Source organism: Agrilus planipennis, unplaced genomic scaffold (genome assembly GCF_000699045.2).
Source record: "Agrilus planipennis isolate EAB-ADULT unplaced genomic scaffold, Apla_2.0 scaffold187, whole genome shotgun sequence".
Classification (NCBI taxonomy): domain Eukaryota; kingdom Metazoa; phylum Arthropoda; class Insecta; order Coleoptera; family Buprestidae; genus Agrilus; species Agrilus planipennis.
In genome coordinates, this window is record NW_020442446.1 from 363,124 (window position 1) to 390,251 (window position 27,128).

Genomic DNA, 27,128 nt, shown 5'->3' on the forward strand with positions numbered 1-27,128 from the left:
AAAAAATGCTTTCCTTTCACTTTCTCTAAATACTCGTACTTTTGTAAACAAACTATTTATTTACTTAATGTTATTATTCCACTCTTTTAATGTTTTTACGTCAAAGATTTACAACCTAAGGTATTATTCTTTTGCAAAAAAACTAATAAAAATTTAAAAATAAAAAAAAAAAGAATTATTAAATCCATTCTAGAGGACTGCATTAAAATACATTCCATAGTTCACCCCCAGTTATCAACCCCAATATTTGCTGCCATGTTGAAATATACCTGGATTGCCAGTGGACTATTCGACACAAGACATTACTTTATAAATGTAAATGAAGCGTGTTTTTCATTAGATAGGCTTAAAATACCATACAATTGTAAAAGGGCAGCTTTTATTTGTTGTTCATGCTGTAGAAAAAAATTTTGTTTTGAATGTTTTTACTACAATTACCATTCTGGTTTATGTACATAAATATAATTAAAAACTCAATACGTGGCAATATTTTATGTTTTACTACTTACCTACACATTATGATTAATTATCGACAACTGATACAAAAATTAATTCCAAAAGGAAATTTAAAAAAAAACCTAAACAAAGTGAGACTCCGTGAATACGGAATACGAGTCTGAAGATTAATGTTTACGCTACAACTAGTTAGTGCTTATCGTTGTATAACTCATAATATGAACTTCTAGGGAAACTTTGAATCCATTTTTCTCGGTTATTTCTAAGTATTGCGCTTTAATACTTTACAGATAAAAATTCGACATGATATGCTACCGCTACGCCAAAAATAACCCCAAAGCCGTGCCCTCCCCTCGTAAGTTGATAATACTAATACTTTTACCATCCAGAATATCATGAATATTTAATAATCTCTTGCCCCCTTTACATAAATGATTGTTGCATCATTTAACTGAAGTTGTATTTTCAGAACACGCCTTATCAGATTGTAATCAATTATTATTTTCCCATGATAATCCATGAAAGATTTTCACGCATGTATTTCGGTGATAGTGATCGATATTGATGTGGCGGTTTAAATAAAAATACATTTATGTCTTCATTTGAAAGATTCCGTAGATCTAGCGTAACTGTGATAACCTCTTGTCTGAAATTAGCTAAATTCCCATTTTCATCTATTTTAAGTGTTTCAGCATTTATGATATGACATTAATTGGTTTCTCTACAATTTTATATCGAGATGAAACGGTTTACTGGTATAATATTGATTGAAAAATCGGAAATATGTCTACACTGAAAAAGTCAGGCAGTTAGATCAACACTTTCTGAACTGTTGGCATTTTGAATGTTGAATGACATAGTTTTGTTTTGTTTCTGTTGTAATTAGGTAAATTTTATAATCTTATGTTTATTTATGAAAATGATACTTGAATGATAATTTGTGCTCCATAATATGTTTCCGTTAAGTAGCAAGCAAGTATGTTTTTAGTTTGTTTAGTCTTACGTTACATTGAGAAGAATGTGTTGTGTTAAAATTATAAAAATAAATTAATAAACAAAATATATTTGTTATTAACTATAACCATTTCAACAGTTTCAACAAAAAAAGAATTTTGATTCAGTTAATCGCCTTTGTTTAATTGTTTTTAAAATAAAAGTTCATCGCATCATTACAACAGTTTTTATTCATCAAGTTAAACAATTTACCTTTTTTTTCTATGCAACAACGAATATTGTTTTATCATTTATTAAATTTCTGAACAACCCTTTCTTATGTTGAATGAAATAACAGAAATATTAAATTGTATTCAGTTGGCATTTAATTCAACGGTGACACTCGAATTAAGCGCAGAGCGTAAACAGGTAAACAGGTAATTATCGAGGGTTTTTTTATCAAAAAAGGAATTGAGCACAGGGGTCATACAGGTAGCAAATAAAAATACCGATGATAAGAACAACATTAACGTTGTAATGTTGCCAAACATAACTGGTTTGTAAAGGGCGGGAGAAATTAATAAAAACAAGGGACTACAATAAAATAATTCGAAGTGGTCTGTATTCTGTCGAAACTGCCAGACGCGGATCGCGATTTCGATCTTTTTGGATCTCTTCAGGGCATCGCAAGCAGCTCCGACAGAACACAGACCAACTATTACCTGCTGTCTTAACAGCGCGTTTTAGAAAATACTACAAATGGCGTAGTAAACGCCATCTGTAGCACGATGCTACATTTATTATTTATTCGATTAAGTTAACGTGTCTATCTGTAATAGACAAAATATCTAAATAAAAAGGCCATCGATAAGGTGATGTCAAATGAGTTTTCTCAGAGAAAGTCATGTGTAGTCTACAATGTGCCAAAAAGTACCCTGTTTGACTACATTCAAAAATTAAAACGAGAAGAAGTAAATTTACCACTTAAAAAAGGTAGATTTGACCCAACCTTTACCGTGGAGTACGAAGAAGCTCTAATTGCGCACGTGGTGGATATGTGAAATAGGCGCATGCGGTTAACAAAAAATTAAAGAAATTAAAACTGAACCACAGGTTCAAAAAGGCCAAGAAAAGTGCTGCTTTTACTATGATTTTATCAAACGCCACCCTGAACTTAGCTTGAGAAGGCCAGAGTAAACGAGTCTGATGAGAGCTGTTGGTTTTAATAGGCCACAAGTTGACCGTTTCTTCAACAATTTAAATGAAATATATGAAAAATATCATTTTGGTCCATTGGATATATATAACTGCGACGAGACAGGGGTCAGCACTGTACAGAAGCAATCTAAAGTATTGACACTCAAAAGTAATCGCCAAGTTGGCAAGTTAACTTCGGCAGAGAGAGGCAAAAATGTCATAGTTATGTTCTGTATGAGTGCTGCCGACTATTTTATCCCACCACTATTTATATATATAAACAGTACATAAAAGTGGCTGCCCTAACATTATTAGACATTACAACCAGCATATGGACAGAGTAGACTTGTTCAACTCTTTCATAGGAAAACATAAAATAAAAATGCATACAATAAAAATTGGTACATGAGATTATTCTTTGGGGATTTCAATGAATTATTTAAATTTGAAAACCCAATAAACGCGTACGTGCGGACACAAAAGACCCACAAACAAATTACGAACAATAGTTACAATAAAGTTTCGTGTCGGTATTACTTGGCCCAAGTTATCGACATTGATTCGGAAATACGTGACTAATAACATCTAACCGAAGGTCAAGGACCTGGTGCAGACCAACACAAACTACCCTGTTTTGGGTTATTTCCATACCGTTCAATTTATGGAATTTGGTGGTGGTGGTAAACAAAGACAATATATGTTGCTAGGCTTTAGTTATTAAGAAATATGTAAATAGAGTTTGTGTTCGATTTTTGAAGTTATTTTTATTGAACACTTCGTGAACATTTTGAGAAAATATACGCCCGTGTTTTCACGGTAACATTTGGTCCTTCGAGCCGAATTATTAAGAATCTTAATATTAAGCGCGGCCAGATTAGAGCTAACGTAACTCGTTTCAAAAAGTATTTAGACAGCGTCAGTGCGCATAATGTAGATGCTTTAGGTATTAAACAAAGGTTAACTAATTTCAAACTTAACTTTCAAAAATTTGACATTCAATCAGAAATAGAACTATTAAATAGTGCGGCAATTGAAGAAAGTAACGATCGCGATGATTTTGAGGAGGATTACTACAAACTATTTAATAGGGCAGAAAAACTTATTATCAGTGAAGAATCTAAAATGAATACTGCTTCAATTTCAAACACTAGTGTAGGCCTAAACATTACATCTGCACAAGCTTCAGAAATTAATGAATTACATGCACGTATGCCAACGATTAATATTCAACCATTTTCAGGTGCATACAATCAGTGGCTAGCATTTTTTGATTCATTTAAATCGCTGGTAGAAATTTATCATTTTATTAATTACCCTGCAGATGAACTACAAGCCGAAGAACACTTTTTGTCAAGAATATCTATGAGAATCGCCTTGCCGCCCTTTTTCATATTTTTAAATCGTTCTAACCTCTAACTACATTTTTAACCGTCAATTCAATTCATGGTTAATCGTGTATGCTGATTTATTTCATTCGTTTTTGGATTTCCTTCATCTGCAGAATTGTGCACATGCAACAGTGTTTAATCTATGCATTAAACAAAGACTCATAATCATTGTTTAAAAAGCGAATTTATTCTGCTTTCTTAAAACAATTACTTATTTTTGTGTTTAGCTTATAAGTGGTGCTGGTGTAAATAGTGTCGAACAATTTAATGTATTTGTTTATATTATTAGGCAGACGTTTTTACGTTATATCTGTTATATTATATTAGTCATTTTTAGAATTTAATTTTCTTTCTTAAAAAAAAGTACTTATTTTTGTGTTTACAGTATAAGTTGTAGTGTAAATAACAGTGTAGAAATATTGATTGTATTTGTACCTTATTAATCACTAATTTTTGTTTGCGTTTCCTTCAAGTGAATGGACAATGATGCGAAGTATAAATGTATTTACTGTAATAAGCAATTTTCCAAAAACTGCAATTTATATTGTAAAACACATGTAGGGCATCAAGAAGAAATACGAAGTCAGCATTTAATGATAAAAGATAAAAATGAGATAGTAGAAAAATTGAAGATGGGAATAACAGTTGCAAGAATATTAGATAATTGTAGGCAGCTTGAGGATAATAGCTTAAGTAGGTTAAATTTAATTAATCGTAAAGACATTAAGTATCTAAAAAGGAAGTATAATGTGGAAAATAGAAGACATGAGGTAGATATGATAGCTGAAGCTATGAAAGTTCAAGAGTGGAATTCTAACAACAAAAACTTTGTATTTATTTTTAAACGAGAAGGTGATTAGTATTCTTTGTGTTGGTGTAGATTGTAGTATAGAGTTTATTTTTTGGCTTATTTTTGGTGTTGGGTCTATAGGAGAAAAACATAAAATGCTTAGAGAAGGTGATTGTGCTTTGAGTTTTATGAATTCGGTAATGGAAGATAAGATAAATTAAAACAATTTTCAAAAATTATATGTATGGATGGAACTTTTGGAACAAATAGAAAGGGTTTGGAATTGACAATAGTATTGGTGACTTGATTGCGCTTAAAATTAGAGTAGGGCATTCTATTAATGCTGATTATTTTATGACAGATGATAATGTTAAATATTATAATGCATGGGTAAAAGTTATGGAAAAGAAACCACAACGATTATTACGTACTTGGCACGTTATAAAGAACTGGAACATCCAAGGGAAAAATAAAGACTTAAAAAAGACGATGAAAGTGATTTAAATAAGATTATGAAATGAAATCAAAAAGGAGATATTTATTACTGATTCATAATTACGAGAACTACATGAAGAAATTAACAGAGGCAAACGAAACTGAATTCCTACGCTATTTAAATAAGTATGTATAGATTACGGTTTCATGTTTTTGATAAGTTTTGTCTTAAATCTTCAGAGTGAGGAAAGAATAAGTATGTGGGCACATTGTTACAGGATAAATGCTGGAATAAACACTAATATGGCACTGGAAAGTTTAAATAATCTCCTGAATACAAATCAGATAAAAAGAAGATCGAATATAACTATTGAGAATTTATTGGATAAAATTGACAAATTAGTGGATGAAAAAATGTGGCAGCGAATATTGAATATGGAAAGACCCAATGCAAACACATATCAGAACAAAGTGGTAATAAAAGCACATAGATTTGCTGAAAAAATGAAAAAAACTGCTGTAACTGAGGTAGGTTTTGGTAAATTTAAGGTAAAGTCATCTTCAGAAAATTTGAATTATAATGTTACATATAATGAACTAGGTCAAAGAGAATGCAAAATGTTATACTGTAGTGCATGCCAAATTTGTATTCATAGGTATAAATGTGAATGTCAGCAGTATGCAGTAAAAACTAACATAATGTAAGCATGTGCATTTGATATGTACAGGGTTTGTCCTAGGCACATGAAGAAAAAGCCACTGCGCTGACCGTTGCGCTTCGTGGAGATGCATGTGACATTTTGAACACCCTCTCCCCGGAAGAATTGACGGATTATGAACAGTTCGTAAAACGGTTAGAATTGCGCTACGACAAGGCTCATTTAACAGCGCTGTATCACATCCCACTCAAAACCCGTCAGCAGAAACCAACAGAGACCTTACAAGAATTCGAGGCCGATATTGCGAGACTGTCTCGACTGGCCTATCCTAATACTACCGAAGAATTGATGTAAAGGTTGGCAGTGGAGGCATTTACTGATGGACTCCGGGACAGTGACACTCAACAACGAATACGCCTTGACCGACCTAACACGCTAGCTGATGCATTGGCTTGTGCATTGGAGTACGAAACAGTTAAACGGTCCAATAGCAAACAGGGTACACGGTTCGGCTACTGTGTGAAGAAACGGATTCGTCAGAATCTTTAGAAGAGACCGTCTGCCGAATCATCTCCAAGTTCGATAAAGTAACTCGAAAGCTAAGATGTTGGAATTGCGGCGAACTAGGTCATACGAAAAGATAGTGTAGAAAAAGTACTCCTTCCCCAAGTACTCGCCGCCAACAGCAGGAAAACTAGATAGGGTCGACGTAACGGGGCAAACGTTGACCCACGGACAAAAAGACTAGGAGCATAGTAAAACCCAACGTAGTTAAGGGTTCTAACCACGCCGTGTCAACTAAGTGGGTTCTGCGTACGGCTACCGGAGAAGAAGCGGTTGTTCGTGGCTAAGCTAATGTGTCACTTGAAATCGGTAAGGCTGCCTTTGACCATTGAGTGCTTGTGGCAGATATTGAAGATGACGTAATTCTTGGGCTAGACGTTTTGCAAAAATACGATTTTGACATGAATTTGAGAAGACGCGTTCTGAGACTGAAGCTACAGGAATATGATTTTGACGTAGAGCACCGGCCTGGAACCGGACACAAGGATGCCGATGCACTTTCCAGTAGATCTTGTCAAACAGACTGCAAGCAGTGTGATCGAATAGAAAAGAATGAAGAGGTAATTCGACGCGTCACGGTAATCGATGACGAGTGGTAACCTGAAAATATAAAACACGACCAAGAAAACGACCCGGACTTGAAGAAGGTGATGAAATGGAAAAGAAACGGAAAATGACCAACGTGGCAGCACATTTCTTTCTGTACCCAAGTACTAAAATCGTTATGGGCTCAGTGGGACTCGATAGTTTTGGATGATGGCATCCTGAAGCCTGTTGTTGAAAGTCCAGATGGAGAGGAAGATAGGAAGCTAGTTATTCCTCGAAACAAGGTTAGAGAGATGTTGCAGTATCTTCATGATGGATTATCTGGTGGAAATTTTGGAATGAATAAGACGCTTGGGAAAGTTTGAAAGCGATTTTATTGGGTGAACTGTGAGGAAGATGTCAAGAATTGGTGTAAAAAGTGTACCACCTGTACCGAGAGCAACTGACCACAAAAAAGGCCAAGGGTGCTAATGCGTCAATACAATGTCGGTGGCCCCTTCGAACGAATCGCAATCGATGTGGTCGGTCCATTCCCAGAGTCCGAGAAGGGTAATAAGTACATCATGGTGGTTATGGACTATTTTACCAAGTGGGTTGAAGCCTGTGCCCTTCCAAACCAGCAGTCGAAAACCATAGTTGAGGAGCTGGTGAACGAGTTGATCAGTCGTTTTGGGGTGCCCTTGGAGTTGCACCCAGACCAAGGGAGGAATTATGAATCGGCTATATTTTGTGGAATATGCGAGCTCCTGGGAATAAAAAAAACGCGAACCACTCCACTCCATCCACAATCGGACGGCATGGTTGAGCGAATGAATCGGACCTTGAATAAATATCTCTCCAAGGTAGTGTTTGTTCACCAAAGGGACTGGGACAGCTATTTGTCTTCATTTTTAATGGCAAACCGTCAACTGTCCACGAAACAACTGGCCAAACACCTGCCAGTGTCCTGTTTGGAAGGGAGTTACGACTACCTTGTGACGTGAAATTCGGCTGTACACCAGGAGGTGACTTGGCTGAAGAACATTATGTTACTAACCTCCGCAGAAAGTTTAACGATATCCACAAGTCGGTTCGTCTGCATGCGCAGATTGCTAGTGACAGGATAAAAGAAAACTACGATATCAAGGCAAAGCAGGCGGTTACCAAACTGGAGATCTTGTTTTGTTGTATAATCCTCGTCGTCGCCATGAACTATCACCTAAGTTCCAACAGAATTGGGAAGGGCCCTATGAGATAGTAAAGAGGATTAACTAAGTGATCAACCGAATTAAGAAAACTCCTAATGGGAAGCCGAAGGTGATCCATTTTAATCGCTTGGCTTCATTCGTCAGTGCAAATGAATCTGGCCCGCACGACTATTAAGAACTATTCCTTCCGAGCCCTCATTCGAAGAGTTCATGAAGGAAGGCCCCCATGTTATCAGGAAATTTGGAGTAACGCAAGAAATCCGACGAAACCTCTTTTCTATATCTAAGGAATATTCTCTAACCGATTGTGTTTAAAAGGATCTCAGAATGAGCCGTGGTATCGCATCCGAGTTCAAACGCAGATTTGGCGGTTTGGAACATCTTGAAGACCAAGTACAGAAGGGAAGAAGACTGTTGTGCCTGCCTAACGGACGACGCAATATCTATTACATAGTAACCAAAGGAAGATGCTCTGATAAACCAACTTATAGAGACCTTTAGGAAACAGTAATGGAACTCCGCGGACATCTTCTGGAGAATAACCTACAGAATTTATGTTATTTTATTGTGAATAAATAAAACATATATTTCGTTCTAAGTTTTTAGATTTTCTCTCCATTTTTTTGACATAAAATGTAATCACCGCTGAAAACAATTGAGAATATCCTGACCGGTATTACCCACAGCACTGACTGAAATTACCCGCATGATGGGGAAAAACCGGTCAATCTCATATTTCCGTTTAGTGTCGAATATCTCCCTTTCAGCCAATTTTGCTGATAAAGGTGGTACAATACGCAATAATACATACTTCGAACTCAACATTATAGTAATTTCAAAAATTAATTTAAAATACTTTTCCAGTTATGCCCAATTTCTCTGAAGTGGCCGTCATTCCCTTACTCTCCCCTACATTTCTAAACACAAGGAACCCTGAAAATAAATATCGGGCAGCCAGTTGAATATAGCTGTTAATATGTCCTGGACTACTAGACAATAAATAAACATAAGGGCACTGTTTAGCAAAATACAAATAGGTTAAGAAAAGTATAAATATAACGAATGTGTAGGCGACGAACAAGTCGAAACTTCGTATTAGTTTTTCGTACTAGTGACTCTTTGTCTTAACCTTTATTTTGATTTATGCAACCTGTGTTTAATAAATTCGTTATAATCAAAAGTATTTAGGCTTGTGTGTTATAACTGGAGCTGCGAAGAGAGTTGTCTAACTAAACGTTTCGGTCAGTGGAACGGTGAGTTTTAACTCATCAAGGCAAATCAGTCAAAATAGAGAAACAAAGAATTCATCCTGAACTGAAGAACCATCTAGGAAGTTCTAAAGAAGCCGCCACCTTCTACTACAGGTCTTCACAATCGAGTTCTTGATTTCGTTCCTGGTACCACACTGTGAGTACTCTCCTTTTTAGAAAGAATTCCGAGTATAGACAGTTCCGATTCCGACAATGAAGAATCTATTGTAGATCTAATTACAAATAAGATGGATATTTCACACAAAACAGGAACTTCGAGTAAAGTCATTTATCAAGCACAACGTTAGCTGCGCCTCAAGATTTTAAAATCAGATTTGGTCTTTTAAAAGAAACTATTCCAAATTATTAGACTGGTTCTAAAGACCTTACCTATTTTATAAGTTAAACTGAAAATTTTATTAAACGTTTAACGATAGATGATGTCTTTAATGCCATTCGAACACATAAGAACTGAGCTTTCTCGTAGTGCTAGAAATATATTAATAAACAGTACGTATACTAAGTGGTCTGAATTAAAAGATGCTCTTGTAGAAAAATTTGGTGACCCAAGATCGGAACAAATACTGATCAATGCTCTTCAAACAGAAACGTAGTGACACATTTTAAACCTATTAGCACACATTAAATTCTCTCTTATGGGTATTATTAGAACATATTACTCTAAGAACCGTAAATCGCGATGTCAACTATATAGGTCGGAGGCTTTGAAAATTTATCCAACGGAAATAACTGAACCCTATCATCCATATTTACGAAATAGTCAGCCCAATAGTATAGACCAGCGTTTACATTTATGCAGAGGATATCAAAATCGTGAGAACCAAATTAATTTTATGAATTTAATTCAAAGGAACACGAAGCAAAACAATAGTATACCAAATAGCAATTCGTTTGTCACACCGGCTTTTCCTTCTATTCATTTAAAACCTGTACCTTTTAACATTAATCAGAATTTACCTTTGCCTTCAACATTTCCCCAAAACCAAATTAAAATCCACAGAAAATTTTTGTTCCTAATAAACCTACACCAATATCTGTAAGTGCGAAACAAACTTTCACTAAACCAAATTTTATTCAAAAAACACCTTTCCGTAATCATTTTTTTAATACTGGCCCAAGAAATATTTATTCCGAAGAGTTACATATTCAAGACGTCGATGAACAAAGCAAAGAGGATGACCCTAATTTCTTTGTCGACGAAAACGAATTTTTCAGTACCTACATAGGCAATCACGAGGGAAGTAGAATTTGAAAATTCTAAAGTAAGTGAATATGTAACTATATATTTTATTTGTGTTTTTTGTAGTAGGTTAAAAAATTGATTGAAAAACAGGAAAACTTTGGAAAATAAATTGGAAGAAAATAGTACAAGTTTGAAACGTGAATTGGAAGAAAACAGTGAAAATTTGAGACGTGAATTGGAAGAAAATAATAAAAGTTTGAAACATGAATTGGAAGAAAACAGTAGAAGTTTAAAAAATAAATGGGAAGAAAAATTTAATAAGAATATTCAAGAAACAGAAGAGAACATAAAAGTGCTGAATGAATTGATTTTTAATAGAACGATAAAACCAATCGAAGGGGATGTTGGCGCATCTAGTACACTCAACGAAACCAACCAAATCAGCCAAGGAAGCGGTATAGAGTCAAGAACACGAGTAAAACCACCAAAGTTTGACGGAAAGTCCTCATGGACAACATACCACAAGCAATTCGAGGCGGCTGCTAAGGCGAATAACTGAGCGCCTGAAGAAAAAGCCACCACGTTGAGCGTTGCGCTTCGTGGAGATGCATGTGACATTTTTAACACCCTTTCCCCGAAAGAATTGGCGGATTATGAACAGTTGGTAAAACGGTTACAGTTGAGCTACGACGAGGCTCATTTAACAGCGGTGTATCACATCCAACTGAAAACCCGTCAGCAGAAACCGACGGAATCCTTACAAGAATTCGAGGCCGATATTACGAGACTGTCCCGACTGGCCTATCCTAATTCTCCAGAAGAATTGATGGAAAGGTTGGCTGTGGAGGCATTTACTGATGGACTTCGGGACACTGACACTCAACAACGAATACACCTTGATCGACCTAAGACGCTAGCTGATGCATTGGCTCGTGCATTGGAATACGAAACTGTTAAACGGGCCAATAGCAAACAGGGAAGGGTTCAGCTACTGTGTGAAGACGCGGATTCGTCAGAATCTTTAAAAGAAACCGTCTGCCGAATCATCTCCAAGTTCGATAAAGAAACTTGAAAGCTAAGATGTTGGAATTGCGGCGAACTAGGTCATACGAGGAGACAGTGTAGGAAAAGTACTCCTTCCTCAAGTACTCGACGTCAACAGCAGGAATACTAAATAGGGTAGACGTAACGGTGCAAAAGTTGGGCCACGGACAAAATGACCCCGAATTTATCGCATTTACGAAGACCTTGAAGCACCAGAATGACAGTCTACTCCTAGGTGAAAAAATGAATGGACGAAGATGCGTGTTTCTTTTGGACACTGGGGCCACTAGGAACATAGTGAAACCCAGCGTAGTCGAGGGTTCTAACCAGCTGGTATCAACTAAGTGAATTCTGCGTACGGCTACTGGAGAAAAAGTGGTTGTTCATGGCGATGCTAACGTGTCACTTGAAATCGGTAAGACTGTCTTTGATCGAGTGATTGTGGCAGATATTGAAGATAACGTAATTCTTCGGGTGGACGTTTTACAAAAATACGATTTTGACATGAATTTAAGAAGACGCGTTCTGAGACTGAATAGCGAAGAAATCTATTTCATCAAATATAGACAGAGGGCTGTAACCAGAAAAGTAAATTCTGAAACATACCTATTGAAGTAGGTGGAGTGATTGACAGATATTGTAAGAATCTAACCAGTCAGCACAAATGTAAAGTGCAACATCTACTTTGTCAGATTGCCGAAGTCTTTCAGACTGACAAGAATGGTAGGGGAAGGACCAATATCGTAAAACACAAGATCAATACCGGCGATGCGCAGCCCCTTAGTCAAAGACCTAAACGATTGCCCCTGGCCAAGAAGAAGCAGAGCGAACAATCCACGAAATGCAGGAGATCGGCACAATTGAGCCATCAATTCCATGGACATCACCGATAGTATTGGTAAAGAAGAATGATGGGACAACCCGTTTTTGTATGGATTACCGACAGCTCAACAATGTAACTAGGAAAGAAAGTTATCCAATTCCACGGATTGATGACACCTTAGATATGCTTTGTGGCTCGAAAATCTTTTACACACCTACAGAATTTGCAAGCGGTATTCCAGCAATTACGTGAGGCCAATTTAAAACTCGGTCCACCACCTCTTCCGCGAAGAAATTTCTTACTTGGTACATGTTGTATCAGCGAAGGGCGTAGCCGTGGATCCAGAGAAGATAAAGGCCGTGAAGGAATGACCAGTGCCTGAAAATGACCACCACATAAGAAGCCTCTTGGGATTGTGCACGTATTATCCTCGATATGCTTATGGATTCGCCAATATCCGGAGGGCCAGGCAGATCGATGGATTGAGAAGCTATAGAAATATGATTTTGACGTAGAGCACCGGTCTAGAACCGGGCACAAGAATGCCGATGCACTTTCGAGAAGATCTTGTCAAACAGACTGCAAGCAGTGTGATTGAATGGAAAAGAATGAAGAGGCAATTCGACGCGTCACGGTAATCGATGACGAGTAGTTAACTGGAAATATAAAACACGACCAAGAAAACGACCCGGACTTGAAGAAGGTGATGGAATGAAAAACAGACGGAATACGACCAACGTGGCAGCAAATTTCTTCCTGTACCCAAGTACTAAAACCCTTATGAGCTCATTGGAGAGGAAGATGGGAAGCAACTGGTTATTCCTCGAAACAAGGTTAGAGAGGTGTTGCAGTATCTTCATAATGGATCATCTGGTGGCCATTTTGGAGTGAATAAGACTCTTGGAAAAGTTCGAGAGCGATTTTATTGGGTAAACTGTAAGGAAGATGTCAGAGTTACGACTGCCTTGTAATCTCAAATTCGGCTGTAAACCAGGAGATGACTTGGCTGAAGAAGATTATGTAACCAACCTCCGAAGAAAGCTTAACGATATCCACGAGTTGGTTCGTCTGCATACGGCATAGTGACAGGATTAAAGAAAACTACGATATCACAGCAGGTGGTTACCAAACTAAAGATCTTGTTTGGTTGTATAATCCTCATCGTCGCCGTGGACTATCACCTAGTTTCAACACAATTAAGAAGGACCCTATGAGATAGTGAAGAGGATTAACGACGTGATCTACCGAATTAAGAAAACTCCAAATGGGAAGCCGAAGGTAGTCTATTTTAATCGCTTGGCTCCATTCGCCAGAAGAGTTCATAAAGAAAGGCCCTCATGTTAACGGGAGATTTGGAGTGACACAAGAAATCCGACGAGACCTCTTTGCTATATCAAGGAATATTCTATGACCCATTACGTTTCAAAGGATCTCAGAATGAGCCGTAGTATCGCGTTCGAGTTCAAACGCAAATTTGACGGTTTGGAACATCTTGAAGACCAAGTACAGAAGGGAAAAAACTGTTGTGCCTGCCTGACGGACGATGCAATATCTATTACCTGGTAACTAAAGGAAGATGCTCTGATAAACCAACTTATAGAAACCTTTGGGACCCAGTAATGGAACTCCGGGGACATCTTCTGGAGAATAACCTACAGAAGCTGTCGATTCCGAAGCTTGGTTGTGGCCTGGACCACCTAGATTGGAGGATCGTACGGAACATAATCGAAGTCCTGTTTCGCCGTACTGGAATGGACATTTTAGTTTGCAGTAGTAACCCGAATCGGACCAATCATGAGAAGACCGTGGACTGTTACATCTATTCCCGGAGCGGATGTCGTGAAGGCGAGAACTGCAGATTTCGGCATGATCCTGCGAAACGGAAAGTGAAAATGTTTCGGGACGAAACATCCTTAAGGAGGGGGCAGTGTAGCGAACACGAGCGTGCCAACTAGCCGCGGGTTCTTTTCTTCATGTGCGCCGTATTTGAAAATGTGTGTGTCGTACCTGCGTTCTGGGAAAGCAATTAAACAGTTCCAAGAAAAAAAAATTTTTTCGGATAGCTCGAGAAGGTTCCTGAAAGGAAGCAAAAGAGTATTTAAAGGAAAAGGGTAGAAATAAATTGACCGTTGCAGAAGTGAATTTATAAATATAGAATTTAGACAGCGCAGTGAATAGTGATATATCAGCTGTACTGTAAATAAATAGAGTAATTCATCACCTAAGTTAGTAATAATTTAACAGTGTTTTTAAGTTCTTTAACAATTTGTGTAAATAAATAGTTTTTGTCGTTGTGAGTCTTAAAAGTTAGTTTTGTTAAACCCACGAACATTACAATACGTAATCTTAAAATGTAGCATTGTACTACAGATGGCGTTTACCGCGCCGTTTGTGGTATTTTATATGATAATAAGGATTGTCTTTGTGTTAATCTTTTGAATTGGAAATAGCATTTGGTTGCTTTAAACAAATATTTTCGTTAATTATTGGGATACTAATTGTTTGTTAATTTTCATAAAGAAACTTAATAAACTCACTAAAAACCACAATGGAGGGCTATGGACTATTCGTGTTGAGCTGTGTAATTAATAGGAACAGACGGATTGCCTGATTAACACTCTCTCCTCAATGCGGACAACAACAATTTGGTGAGAATATCCGCAACCATTTGTTGAGTTGGGATATGACATATATTTATAAGTTGCTTCTTGATTATATTTCTGATAAAGTGACATTTTATATCGATATCTTTTGTTCAGCTATTAAAAACTTTGTTGCTGGCAATACCTTCAGCACTACGATTATCAGTAAATATGGTAATGTTATACAACTTAGTCAGCCCTATTTCAATCAATAAACTTTGAAGATATAAACCTTCATTGAATGATTCCACTCGTCTAATATACTCAGCCTCGGTTCAAGATAAGGAAATAATTGGCTGTTTCTAAGACTTCCATGTCACTGGACTTCCAACAAGCAGAAAAACATAGCCCGTGAAAGAACATCGATCAGTTGCATCTCCCTCCAATCAGCATCTGAGTAACCTATGACACAACAGTATCTCAGGCTAAGGTTGAACTACCTGCTATGTTTCGCAAAACTCTTTTTGCTTTTATCCAATGCTCTTTAGTGGATAGTTCCAACAGACAAATACATTAGTTCCTTGTATGGAAAATCTCGATCACCCTTTTCAAAAGGAGTAATACCACTGAAAATAGTGGTTGGTGACCTGTTTCGGATGTAAGAAGCGGTAAGATTGGTTCTGCCCAAATAATCATAGGTAATCCGGATTGGAGTAAGACATCATCCCATATTTAATAAAGTTCGATTCTGCCTCTCCGCCACACCATTTTGCTGGGGTGTGCGTGACACACTTAGTTGCCTCTTTATTCCCAATTCATTTAACAACGAATCAAAATCAGCTCTAAGATACTATCTCCCATCATCTGACTGCAAATACTTAATTTTTCTTCCGATTAAATTTTCTACTCTATTTTTGAGCTGAGAGAAGCCTGCGAGAGCACCACTTTTCTAACTTAAGAAATATACTTCACACCATCTGATAGCATCGTCAACAAATCTCACAAAGTACTTGACTCCATTCCCTGACTGTATTCTCATTGGGCCAACAACATCCGAATGAATAATGTGTAACACATCAAATAATGGCAAATTTCCTTTCGGAAACGGTTGCAATTTAGATGACCAAAAAGACTACTGCATATCTTAGCAATATTATCATTTGGAACATTACTAGGTAGTTATAGCCCTGGAATCCTATCCAGGGTGCTGCAGCAAAAGCAAATATAGAATTTTAAAGATATTGAAATTATATGGTAGAAATAAATACAAATGGAGCGGAAAACAATCTAATTCGTCACGGGTACTAAGACGAAATATGTATAAATAATAAATGTATTCATTGGGCAATAAAGGACAAGCAAAAAATCTTTATACGGCATTAGATGTTTGGTCACCGTTTTTTGATACAACTACACTTAGAAGTATTGTATCGTAAACTTACACTGAAATTAGATTACATAGGCAAAAATATAAGTGACCGAAACGGTTTTAATAAAGATCAGGAACACCAAATTGAAATAAATGCCAAATGTGTGACGTACACACTGGGTTATGACTAATGTGTGTTCCTTATAATATGTTATTAACTTAAACGTATAAATTAAACATAAAAAAATGTAATACTTTTATTTACAAAAATATCATGAAAGAGGCAACAGGGTGCTCTGGCACCCAGTGTAGGTTAAGTCCACACTAAATAGGGGTAGCGTATCAGAGTTAATACTCCAGCAGTAGAATCTCTCATTTTTCTAAAACTATTCTCTTCTCGGCACAAATGAGATGTACATCCACTGTGGAATATCCAAGTCTCTGAAGATATCGGAGACTTTTCTTGAAAAAACGTCTTACCTCCAGTAGAGAAGGACTGGTCAACTTGATCAAGAGAAAACAAAGAATATTCTTGATCAATATCGAGACAGTTTTAATTTGAATAACAGGACCCTTGATTAGATTTCTTGAGATTCAATACAGACATTGCAAGGTAACAAATAGCATAAGAATCATCAATAATGTCGGCATTCGGTGATTTGATTTCAATGCAAATGAACTTGCTGCCTCAACGAATTCTCCCTTGTTTCTAGCTTCACTTTCCTCCGGAATCTTTACTTTCAGGGCTTCAGGGGTTGGAAGTTCATCTCGTGATTCAATTGCACATCTAAAATACTCATAGCTTGCAGGTAGGCTATGAAGAATCATACTCGACAACAAATCTATATTAATATCTACTTCCATAGCCTTTGATCTGTTTCCTACCTCAGAAAATTCATTTAAATGATTTCTCACGTCACCTCCTTCAGGTCCACGAAAAGATTGCTATTTCAGTTATTCACAAATTTCATTTCATTATCTTGTTGCTTAGAACCTTTTACAAAAAAAGTTCAATAACCCCCGTAAATTTATTCATAGCTACTTACAAGCCCTTTTTGAACTACCAGAGGTGACAAATGATTCAATGATAGTTTTAAAATCTTTAGCAGAAAGAGCAGAAATGCATGTCAATGCATTAAAGGCTGTAAATCAACATGTAGATTGGCACAAAATGTTAATTTAAATTATTTTCACAAAATTAGACAAACAATACCGAATAATGTGGGAACCTTAACTTAAAGATGAAATTATGCCAACCTTTTGTGACTTTCTCTTTTTTAAATAAAATATCTACCGATTCTCGACCAGTACCTAAGGGTGGGCTAAAAAGTTCGTAGGCTCTACTAGTATCAACTCCATATGATTTTTAGTTAGCCCTAACCTTCAAAGGACTGCTTAAAATGTTCGATTTTAAAATTAACACCTCAACAACATTTAGAATCTGCTAAAAAATCACAACTTTGTGTAAATTGTCCCAAATCAGGTCACAAAACATCTTTATGTAATTCAAATTCATGTAAAAAATGTCACGGGCGACCAATATATTACTCCATTTCGACAAAAATACAATACAACTTAATACTAGTAAGGAGCCTAGGGGAAAAGTCGAGTAAGTTGACGAATCGGGTAAGATAACGAATTGGCATTGCGCACTTTCTAGTTAATATAACAGTTTCATGTTATGGTGGTGACATCTCACCAAGGGTAGGCAAATTAAGTTTCTAGCCCAAATCGGCATTCTACAGATACTCAATATGATATTATTATGATTATTTGTTTTTCGACCACGTGTTGTAATATTGTGCTCGTGCGACATAAGGTTTTCCAGGAGTTTTTCCAGGTATGTTATTGCAAAATTGTGTTCAAGGACTAGTAATAGTAATTGCTTATGGAATGCGAGTATAATTTTTGTTAGTGTTTCATTAATTGTTAAAATAAGGCAGGGAAGTAACATAACATAACCTTAAGCGGGAAAGATGACGTGGGTAAGATGACGGAATCTACATCTTACCCGCCCATTCGGTATCTTACTCGCATCATTACATTGTTATCAACATTATTGTTTTACCTTGTTATTTATTTTTTGTAACACAATGCCACAGAAATATACCAAAAAAACTAATAGACGGTCTTGAAGCAAGGCAGATTTATATTCAGCCTTAATTGCTATAGATGGAGGTCAATCTTGCAATAGTGCTGCTGATCGTTACAAAGTGACGCTCTGGCAAAATACATCAAAGATATCGACAGAAGAGCATTTGGGCTTACGAAAATACAACTCGGAAGACTAGTTTTTGACTATGCATAGATTCAACAAAAAATTAAAAATGGCAGGCAAGGATTGAATACAATTTTTTTTGAAAAAATACAAAATTAGTCTCCGAACTCCTGAAGCTACATCGATAAGACGCCTAATGGGTTTTAACAAAGTTGCAGTACAGAACTTTTTTTTAATTTTAAAAGAAATTCGTCTAAAATACAACTTTGATGCAATCCAAATTTATAATGCAGATGAAAGTGGACTTTCATCTGTACCCACGAAGTTGCCAAAAATTTTGTCTCCTACTGGATCACGCCGTGTTGCCAAAATAGTTACTGCAGAGCATGGAAAAAACACCACAATTGTGTGCGCCTGTAATGCACTGGGAAATTATATTCCACATTTTTTTATTTTTAAACGAGTTCGTATGAAGGATGGACTACTGTTTGGAGCACCACCAGGATCCACAGGTAGTGCTCAACAGAATGACTGGATGTCTACCGAGATATTCGTGAAATATTTAAAACATTTCCAAAAGTATACTAACTCTACACTTGAAAGGCCAGTTCTTCTGCTAGTCGATAATCATTCGTCCCACATTTCGCTGGAAGAAACAAATTTTTGCCGAGAAAACGGAATCGTCATGGTAGGATTTCTACCTCACACCAATCACAGGTTGCAGCCTTTAGATGTGTCGTTTTTTGGACCTTTAAAAACGTTTTTCTCACAAGAATGCGATTCATTTGTTGTCATTAATAGTGGCGAAGCTGCGACTGACAAAAACATTTGCTGAATTTTTACCAAAGCCTATGTAAAAGCTGCAACGGTTGGAAACGCAATGCAAGGATTCAGAAGATGTGGAATAGAACCATTTGATCCGTATATTTTTGGCGAAGAAGACTATGCCGCAGCTGAAACTTCAGAAAGAGAATTTATTCCGCAAGAAATTCCTCCAATAGCAGAGGCCACCGTTATTTCACAGAAAATCACTAATTCTCCAGAAGATTCGTCGGAAGATGAACTGCCTTTCAGACATTTTGTAAAAAGTGTAAAAAAATATTCTTGTTTCATCCTAGTAGAAGAACCACCGACCGAAAATAATATACATATACAGACTAATAACTTTGTGCTATCTAATAACAATAACGCCAAACAGTAGGCCCAGATGTGATAAAAGTAAAAAGAGATATTTTTGGATCATGCTATGTAAAGATATCCAGCGTCCCGGCCCCACTGGCATTCAGAATAAAAATATTCAACATCCTGGTCTTAGTGGAATAAAAGAAAATGTTATCCAATCAAAATATCCCAACCGTTGCGTTAATGAAAATAATAATGCACAAGATGTAGGAATATCCTTATGGAACATACGGCCTTTTCCAAAATATGAAAGACCTGAAAATAAAAGAAGAAAAAAAGTGGTTACGAGTATAATTACAAGTACCCCAATTAAAAAACAGCTAGAGGAAAAATTAGAGGTTGAGAAGCATAAAGAAGAGGCCAGAGAGAATTCAGAAACAGGCGGGAAAAGGTACAAAAAACAGGAAAAAAAGTCACCCCTCCACTACAACAGAAAGTGAAGAACGATATGCCCAGGTTGTCACGAAAGATTTGTAGATCCGCCTGTAGAAGACTGGATCCAGTGTTCGAAGTGCCAAAGGTGGTGGCATGATTCCTCTAGTGATTATTCAGGAGTGGGGACGTACATATGCGATTTATGTTAATACTTCATCTTACCCGCAAGTTCGTTGTCTTAGCCTAATACTGGGTAAGATGACGAATTTTGCACAAAACTAGAATTTATTTTTTTTTAATAGATATATTTAGTTTTTTGTAGCAAATATTATATATTTCTGTTTAGTAAATATTTGAGATAACATATAAATAAAAACTTATTGAAAACAATTGTCAGTATTAAAAGAAATAAATATATTTTGTTAGCATCGCCAACTTACCCGACATCAGCATTTACTACAATTCAATGAAATGAAATCTTATTATCTACAGCACGTATTATTGTACTGGACAACAAGATAAGCAACATGAGTATAGAGAATTCTGTTGAACGGGGGTTTGCAGTCCAACTTTATGACAGAAAATTTAGTAAATATGTTAAATCTACAAAAACACAAATTTATTTACTCATTCTGGTCTAGGTCAATCTCAAAATATTATTCGGTATAGCGTCAAAACAACAATCAAAAATAAGACTAACACTCTTGCAGAGCAAGAAACATTTTTTGTTTTACCTGTAATAATCGCTAAACTGCCTCCACGTGTCGTTGACCGCAAGAGTTTAGACATACCAAGAAACTTACGTCCAGCCGTTCCAACTTTTTACAAACCAGCAGATATTGATATACTGTTGGGTGAACATATATTATTTAAACTATTATTTGTAGGTCAAGTTAGGTTAACAAATGATACTACCGTTTTTATAAAAAACTAGATTAGACTGGTTAATATCAGATAAAATCAATACAAATCCCTCGAATTCTATACATTGTCACTCCGCTCTAACTCTCGAGACACAACCCGAAAAATTTTAGAAATTACTGTACTGTAAGTACTGCCATAAGATATTTATCAAAGGAAGAAATAGCATGCAACACATTTTCAAAATTCTGTAATCCGCCATCTCGCAGGACGTTATATAGTTCCTCTACCGTTTAACGAAAATCAAAATAAATTGGGAAATACTCTGCTCTAAAACTTCCACATCTCGAGCTATTTGCAGCAGTACTATTAACAATTCCACCTTGCATGGGATAAAAACAGAACCATACAAACTAAAAACTTTCGTTTTTTAATTGGTCACATGTCCATGCTGAAGATAACCCTGCGAATTACATTTCTCTCGGTCAAGTACCATCCGACTTTTTACACAATATAATTTGGGTTCAAGGTCCCGAGTGGCTTTTACAAGAGGAGCACCTCTGGCCACGGAACATAACTTTCTCAAAAACAGACATTCCAGAACAAAGAACTACTGCGCTAATAATTTACACCAGCTGTTCCAATCTCTGATCCGACGGGATCTGAACCTTGACGAAACTCTTGTACAAACTAGAATGGGTGGATCGGCTTGCGAATTTCGATGATTTAGAATGCCGGACCATAGGTTCAACTACCTTCTTAAAGAGAAACCAGACTCCCTGAAAGAGGGCAGCAGCTCTTTCAGTACTCAGGGTGGCAGAGATCGTGAAGATCGGTATAGTACTCTGATGCACAATACTGCGTTGTGGAAGGCAAAGGGAAACCACCACATTATGATATCCCAAATAAAACGTATCAGACATGCTAAATGATGGCGCCCACTGGGGTAAGGCACTCCGGACGTAAACTGGTCCCTCATTCGGATGTCCGGGAGGGGACTACCTCGGAGGATGTCATGAATAAGCGCAAAGGGTTAGGTGCAATATTTCACGAGTCGGAGCGCGGAATGTTAGGACAATGAGACAAGTAGGGAAATTATAACATTTAAAAGTAGAGATGAGTAGATTAGAATTAGATATGGTAAATATTAGTGAAGTCCGTTGGCCCGAAGCTGGAGACTTCTGGAGTGGAAACTTTAGAGTAATACATACAGGATCGGTGGAAGGTAATTCGGGGGTCGAAATTGTAATGCATAAAGTAGGGGAGAGTGTAGAAAGTTATTTACAAAAAAGCTACAGGATAGTTATGGTTAAATTAAACTGGAAGCCGGTTCCTGGCTCTTCTCACTTTGGTGGGTTATGGAAGACTGCCGTCAGATCTTTTAAACACCATTTTGTCCGCGTAGTAGGTAAAACTTTATTTACTTATGAACAATTATATACCTATGAAGTTGAAATTAAAGCAATATTCTCGCCCTTTGGCCCTAGTATCGTCGGATCCTAACAATTTTCAATCTCTTAATACAATCATTTTCTCCTGGGTGAATCAAATTCTAACTTACCTGAAAAAGATCTCACAAACACTCCAACTAATCAACTATCTGCTTGGAAGCACATCCAAAAACTTAAATAACATTTCTGGAGAGGATGGTATAAGAAGGACCTAAACGAATTACACATCCGCAGCAAATGGAACACATGTTCTGATTCCAGAAATACAATAGAGGTAGGAACCTTGGTCATCATAAAGAAAGATCATAAACCACCACGGCATTGGAAAACATGGAGCGTGTAGAAGCAGTGCATCCCAGTAAAGATAATGTTATTCGAGTAGTGACGGTAAAATCCGCGTGAACAAGAATAGCGAAAAGTGTGCGTGCTGCCAGTTTTCAAATAAGTGTAAATAAGAAATCATATTATTAGCAATGTAACGTTATCCATGAGTTACATCCTGCGACCTTTTGCCCCCACCTATGGATCACGCCGTCGGCCATGACACTTTTTTTATATATATAAGCACAGTCTAAACAGTCTAACAGTCTACTCTATATGTAAAACCTATGTCAGTTGTTCATTTTGCCATCATTGTGTGTACTAATGAAAATAATAAGGTGTAATAATTAAAAAAAGATGGCGGAAGGTGGTGAGTGATCGACGTGACGACTAACATTATATCGCGTGGTCTCTCAGAAATTTAAAGTAGTTGTAGTGATTTTGTGATAATAAGCAGCTATCTTTTTGAAGTATAGTTGGAATATATTTCCCGAGGGAACTACTGACAACTACAGGAACTACGAGGTAAAACAACGAATATCATTCCGTTGAGGTTATGGAAGTAATAAGCGAGGCAAAGAAAAGAGGGTCTGGGGGTCAGCCAATTAATCGATTTGATGAAATATTCCCTAAACTCAACTCATATACGAGGGTGGATTGATAAGTTTCCGGCCTGACCAAGAAAAACAAGGTTTTTAAAAATTTTTTTTTTTTATTTCTCAACATAATCTCCTCCAAGGCTGATACATTTCTCATAGCGGTGTTCCAGTCTATTAATGCCATCTCTATAGACTGATTCGTCAAGCTCCTCAAAATAACCATTTACAGCTTCGATTACTTCTTCATTGTCCGCAAATCTCTTACCGCCAAGCCATTTTTTGAGATTAGGGAACAGAAAATAGTCACTCGGGGCTAGGTCTGGAGAGTAAGGAGGGTGCGGCATCAATTCAAACTTTAGATCGTTGATTTTAGCCGTCGCAACGATTGACGTGTGCGCTGGTGCGTTATCGTGATGAAACAAGATTTTTTTCTTCGCCAGATGAGGTCGTTTAATTTTCACCTCGTGGCTCAAACGTTGCAATAAGTCTGCGTAGTATTGACCAGTGATAGTATTACCCTTTGCAAGGTAATCAATGTATATAATACCTCTTGCATCCCAAAAAACAGTAGCCATAACCTTGTTCGCCGAAAAAATTGTTTTTGCCTTCTTTGGAGTTGGTTCCCCTGGTCCAATCCACTGTTTAGACTGTTCTTTGGTTTCAGGAGTGTAGTGGTGGACCCACGTTTCGTCAACGGTTACGAATCGACGCAAAAATTCGCTTGGATTACGCTTATACAATGACAAATTTGCGGTAGAAATGTTTTTTCGAATCAATTTTTGGTCGACTGTTAGCAAACGCGGCACCCATCTTGCACAGAGCTTTTCCATATGCAAATGTTGGTGCAAAATATGTTGCACACGTTCATATGACATCTTACAGGTCTCAGCTATCTCACGCACTTTCAATCTGCGGTCTCCCAGCACTATTTGATGAATTTTTTCGATCATATCTGGAGTTGTGACCTCAACGGGGCGTCCTGAGCGAGGCCCATCAGAGGTGCTCACACGACCCTTTTTAAACTCGGAAACCCACTGCTTAACGGTTGAATATGACGGGGAGGATGTCCCCAGTGTTGAGTCCATCTCTTTTTTAATTTCCTTCGGCGTTAACCCCTTCAAATAAAAGTATTTGATGACAGCACGATTTTCCTGCTTTTCCATTTTTACGAAAACCACAGAGGCGTCTTGTTCAGCGTGCTGTCAAACCTACACTAGCAAGGAGATCGGGCTGAAACTATAGCTACAAGCTATCCAAGGAGTCACCTCAAGGTAGGCCTAGTGGCGTCATCTCTTGGTTAGGCCGGAAACTTATCAATCCACCCTCGTATATATATATATGGATGGATCTAAAATGATTGAAAATGAATCTTCTATCGTTGGCTTTGCAGCGTGGAGTGCAAGTCCTAACTTTAATGTTTCATATGAAATGGTTGATCGTGCCTCGATATTCTCTGCTGAATGTACGGCTTTGCTGTCTGCGATTGATAAAATAGTAGATGTAAGGTCAGGAAAATATGTCATTTTTACCGATTCATAAAGTGCTTTAAAAACACTAAATAATGTAAATAGTAATAAGTCTCCTTTGATACATAAGGTTAGACAAAAATTAGCTTAAGCTAAAAAAAAAATATTGATATTGTATTAGTTTGGATACCTTCGCATAAGGGAATAATAGGGAATGAAACTGTTGACAAAATTGCAAAAGACTCTGTAAAGAATGGCAGATTGCATAAGGATCCTATATTCCAGTTTCAGATTTATACCAACAATTTAAAGAAAAATGCAAAAAAGATAACGAAAATCAGTTAGAAAATATGGCTCTTGAAAAAGGTAAAATGTACTCGAATTCGGTTAAATCTTGGTTTGAAAACTTTGATCTTACAAGAAAAGCAATTGTTTCTATTAATAGAATCCGGTGTAATCACTCTTCTTTGAACAGTAGCCTATATAGACAAAAAATAATTTCTTCGGAAATTGAAATGAAAATAGCTTCACAGTGAAATACGGAGAAGAAAACTTCGTATGTTTAGAATTTGAAAGGCTCGAAGACAAACTAAAGCTAAAGCCAAGGAGACTTGGCTGGACTCAAATAGTGCAATAAGGGCCCTCCGTAATTTAAGCAACAATTTTAAATACTGGTCAATGAGTGCAATAAAGAAAAAAGCAGAAAGCATGAAAGGCAGGCTATCCGGCGGACAAATAATAGAGATTAGGAAAGAGGTGATAGATAAATGGAAAGTGCGTGAATAGGAATATGGAATGATAGAAACGAGCAAGGGTTCTGCATTATTTCGGTGTATATAAATACAGCGATGAGTATTGCAGAAGAAAAGCTAAAAATAACTGTAGAAGAAGTAATGGGAGAATGTGAAGTAATTTTCCTGTGTGGTGACAAGAACGCAAGGGTTGGAAAGGCACAAATTTGCAATTTAGCTGATGAAGTAGGCGCAAATTTTAGAGTTAGAGAATCACAAGATAAATAAATAAAAGAGAACGTAGGAGACAACGCTTGTGGGGGGTCTGTTATAAATTTGATACTCATGGTTGATAGAGGTTGTAATTATGTCATGAATCTATGGAGGTGCTAGCTAGGGTAGAGTCAGACCACTTGCCGGTCACCTCTTCTTTTAGTATGAATGATAAGAGCAGCGAGGAGGGGAGAAAGGGGGGGGGGGAATTAATTGGGGGAAAATAACAAAACTAATTTGGCAAGCCGCGAGGGAGGCAGGGTTCACAAAATGGGTAGGAGAAAGATTCAATAAAACAAGGGAAGAGGCAAATTGTACGTAGTCTTTATAGACTTTAAGGCAGCTTTTAACTCGGTAAATAGGGACATCTTATTAGAGAAGGTTTGGAACGCTGGAATTAGAGGCAAAATGCATGCAATGTTCAGGTAGATTTATCGGCAAACATGCGCGGAGGTCCAGTTAAATGGAAGAGTGATGAGTCAATTTAACACGAACGTAGGGGTAAGAAGACAGGGTTGCCCGTTAAGCGCAATACTTTTTGATATTTTTATTGATGGCCTTGATGAAATTTGGATTCGTCAGGAAGAAGGTGGTACGGTGTTTGGTAAAATAAAGGTAAGGGCTTTAAAATATGCAGATGACATAGCAGTTGTAGCGGAAATTGCCAAAGACTTGGAAAATAAGTTGAAGTACTTGGAAAAATACGTGGACAGAAATGAGTTAGTTGTAAACGCAAGAAAAACTAAAGTGACGGTCTTTAGAAACAGAGGGAGGGGAAAGAAAAATGAATGTTGGAAATTTAAGGATGAAGAGGTAGAGACTGTAGGCGAGTTCAAATACTTAAGATAGTGGTTCACGAAGAAAAATAGTACTGAAAGTAATTTAAGAAAACTTGCAGGAAAGGCGCAAAAGGCAGCAAATGCTACATGGGGGGTGGTTAAAAGATCCGGCAGAGGCTCACGAGACGATCGTGTATATTTAATGAACTCTCTAGTGCGATCTATTGCACTATACGGCGTAGAAATTTGGGGTTGGGGTAAATTAGATAGTATGAAAATAGTACAAGGGCGATATTGCAAAATGGCTCTGGGAGTAGCCAGAAATACCCCAAAATATATATGGTGAATTGGGGCAATTGCAAAAATGGGGCAAATGCAGTAGTTGTTCATAGAAGTAATGAAACAGGCACTATTAGTATGCAACCAGGCATAGATTATTGAAAAT

The 27,128-nt window shown here is 37.1% G+C and overlaps 1 protein-coding gene across 1 annotated transcript in view; it reads left to right on the plus strand.

Annotated features, from left to right (window-relative positions):
• LOC108736831 (tigger transposable element-derived protein 1-like) overlaps positions 1 to 5,947 on the plus strand; it is a 37,773-nt gene extending 31,826 nt beyond the window's left edge. Inside the window, 3 exon segments of the mRNA XM_025980456.1 lie at positions 5,440 to 5,673; positions 5,749 to 5,898; positions 5,900 to 5,947. Of these exon segments, the coding sequence (XP_025836241.1) occupies positions 5,440 to 5,673; positions 5,749 to 5,898; positions 5,900 to 5,947 (432 nt within the window).
• Positions 5,948 to 27,128: the final 21,181 nt, after the last annotated feature.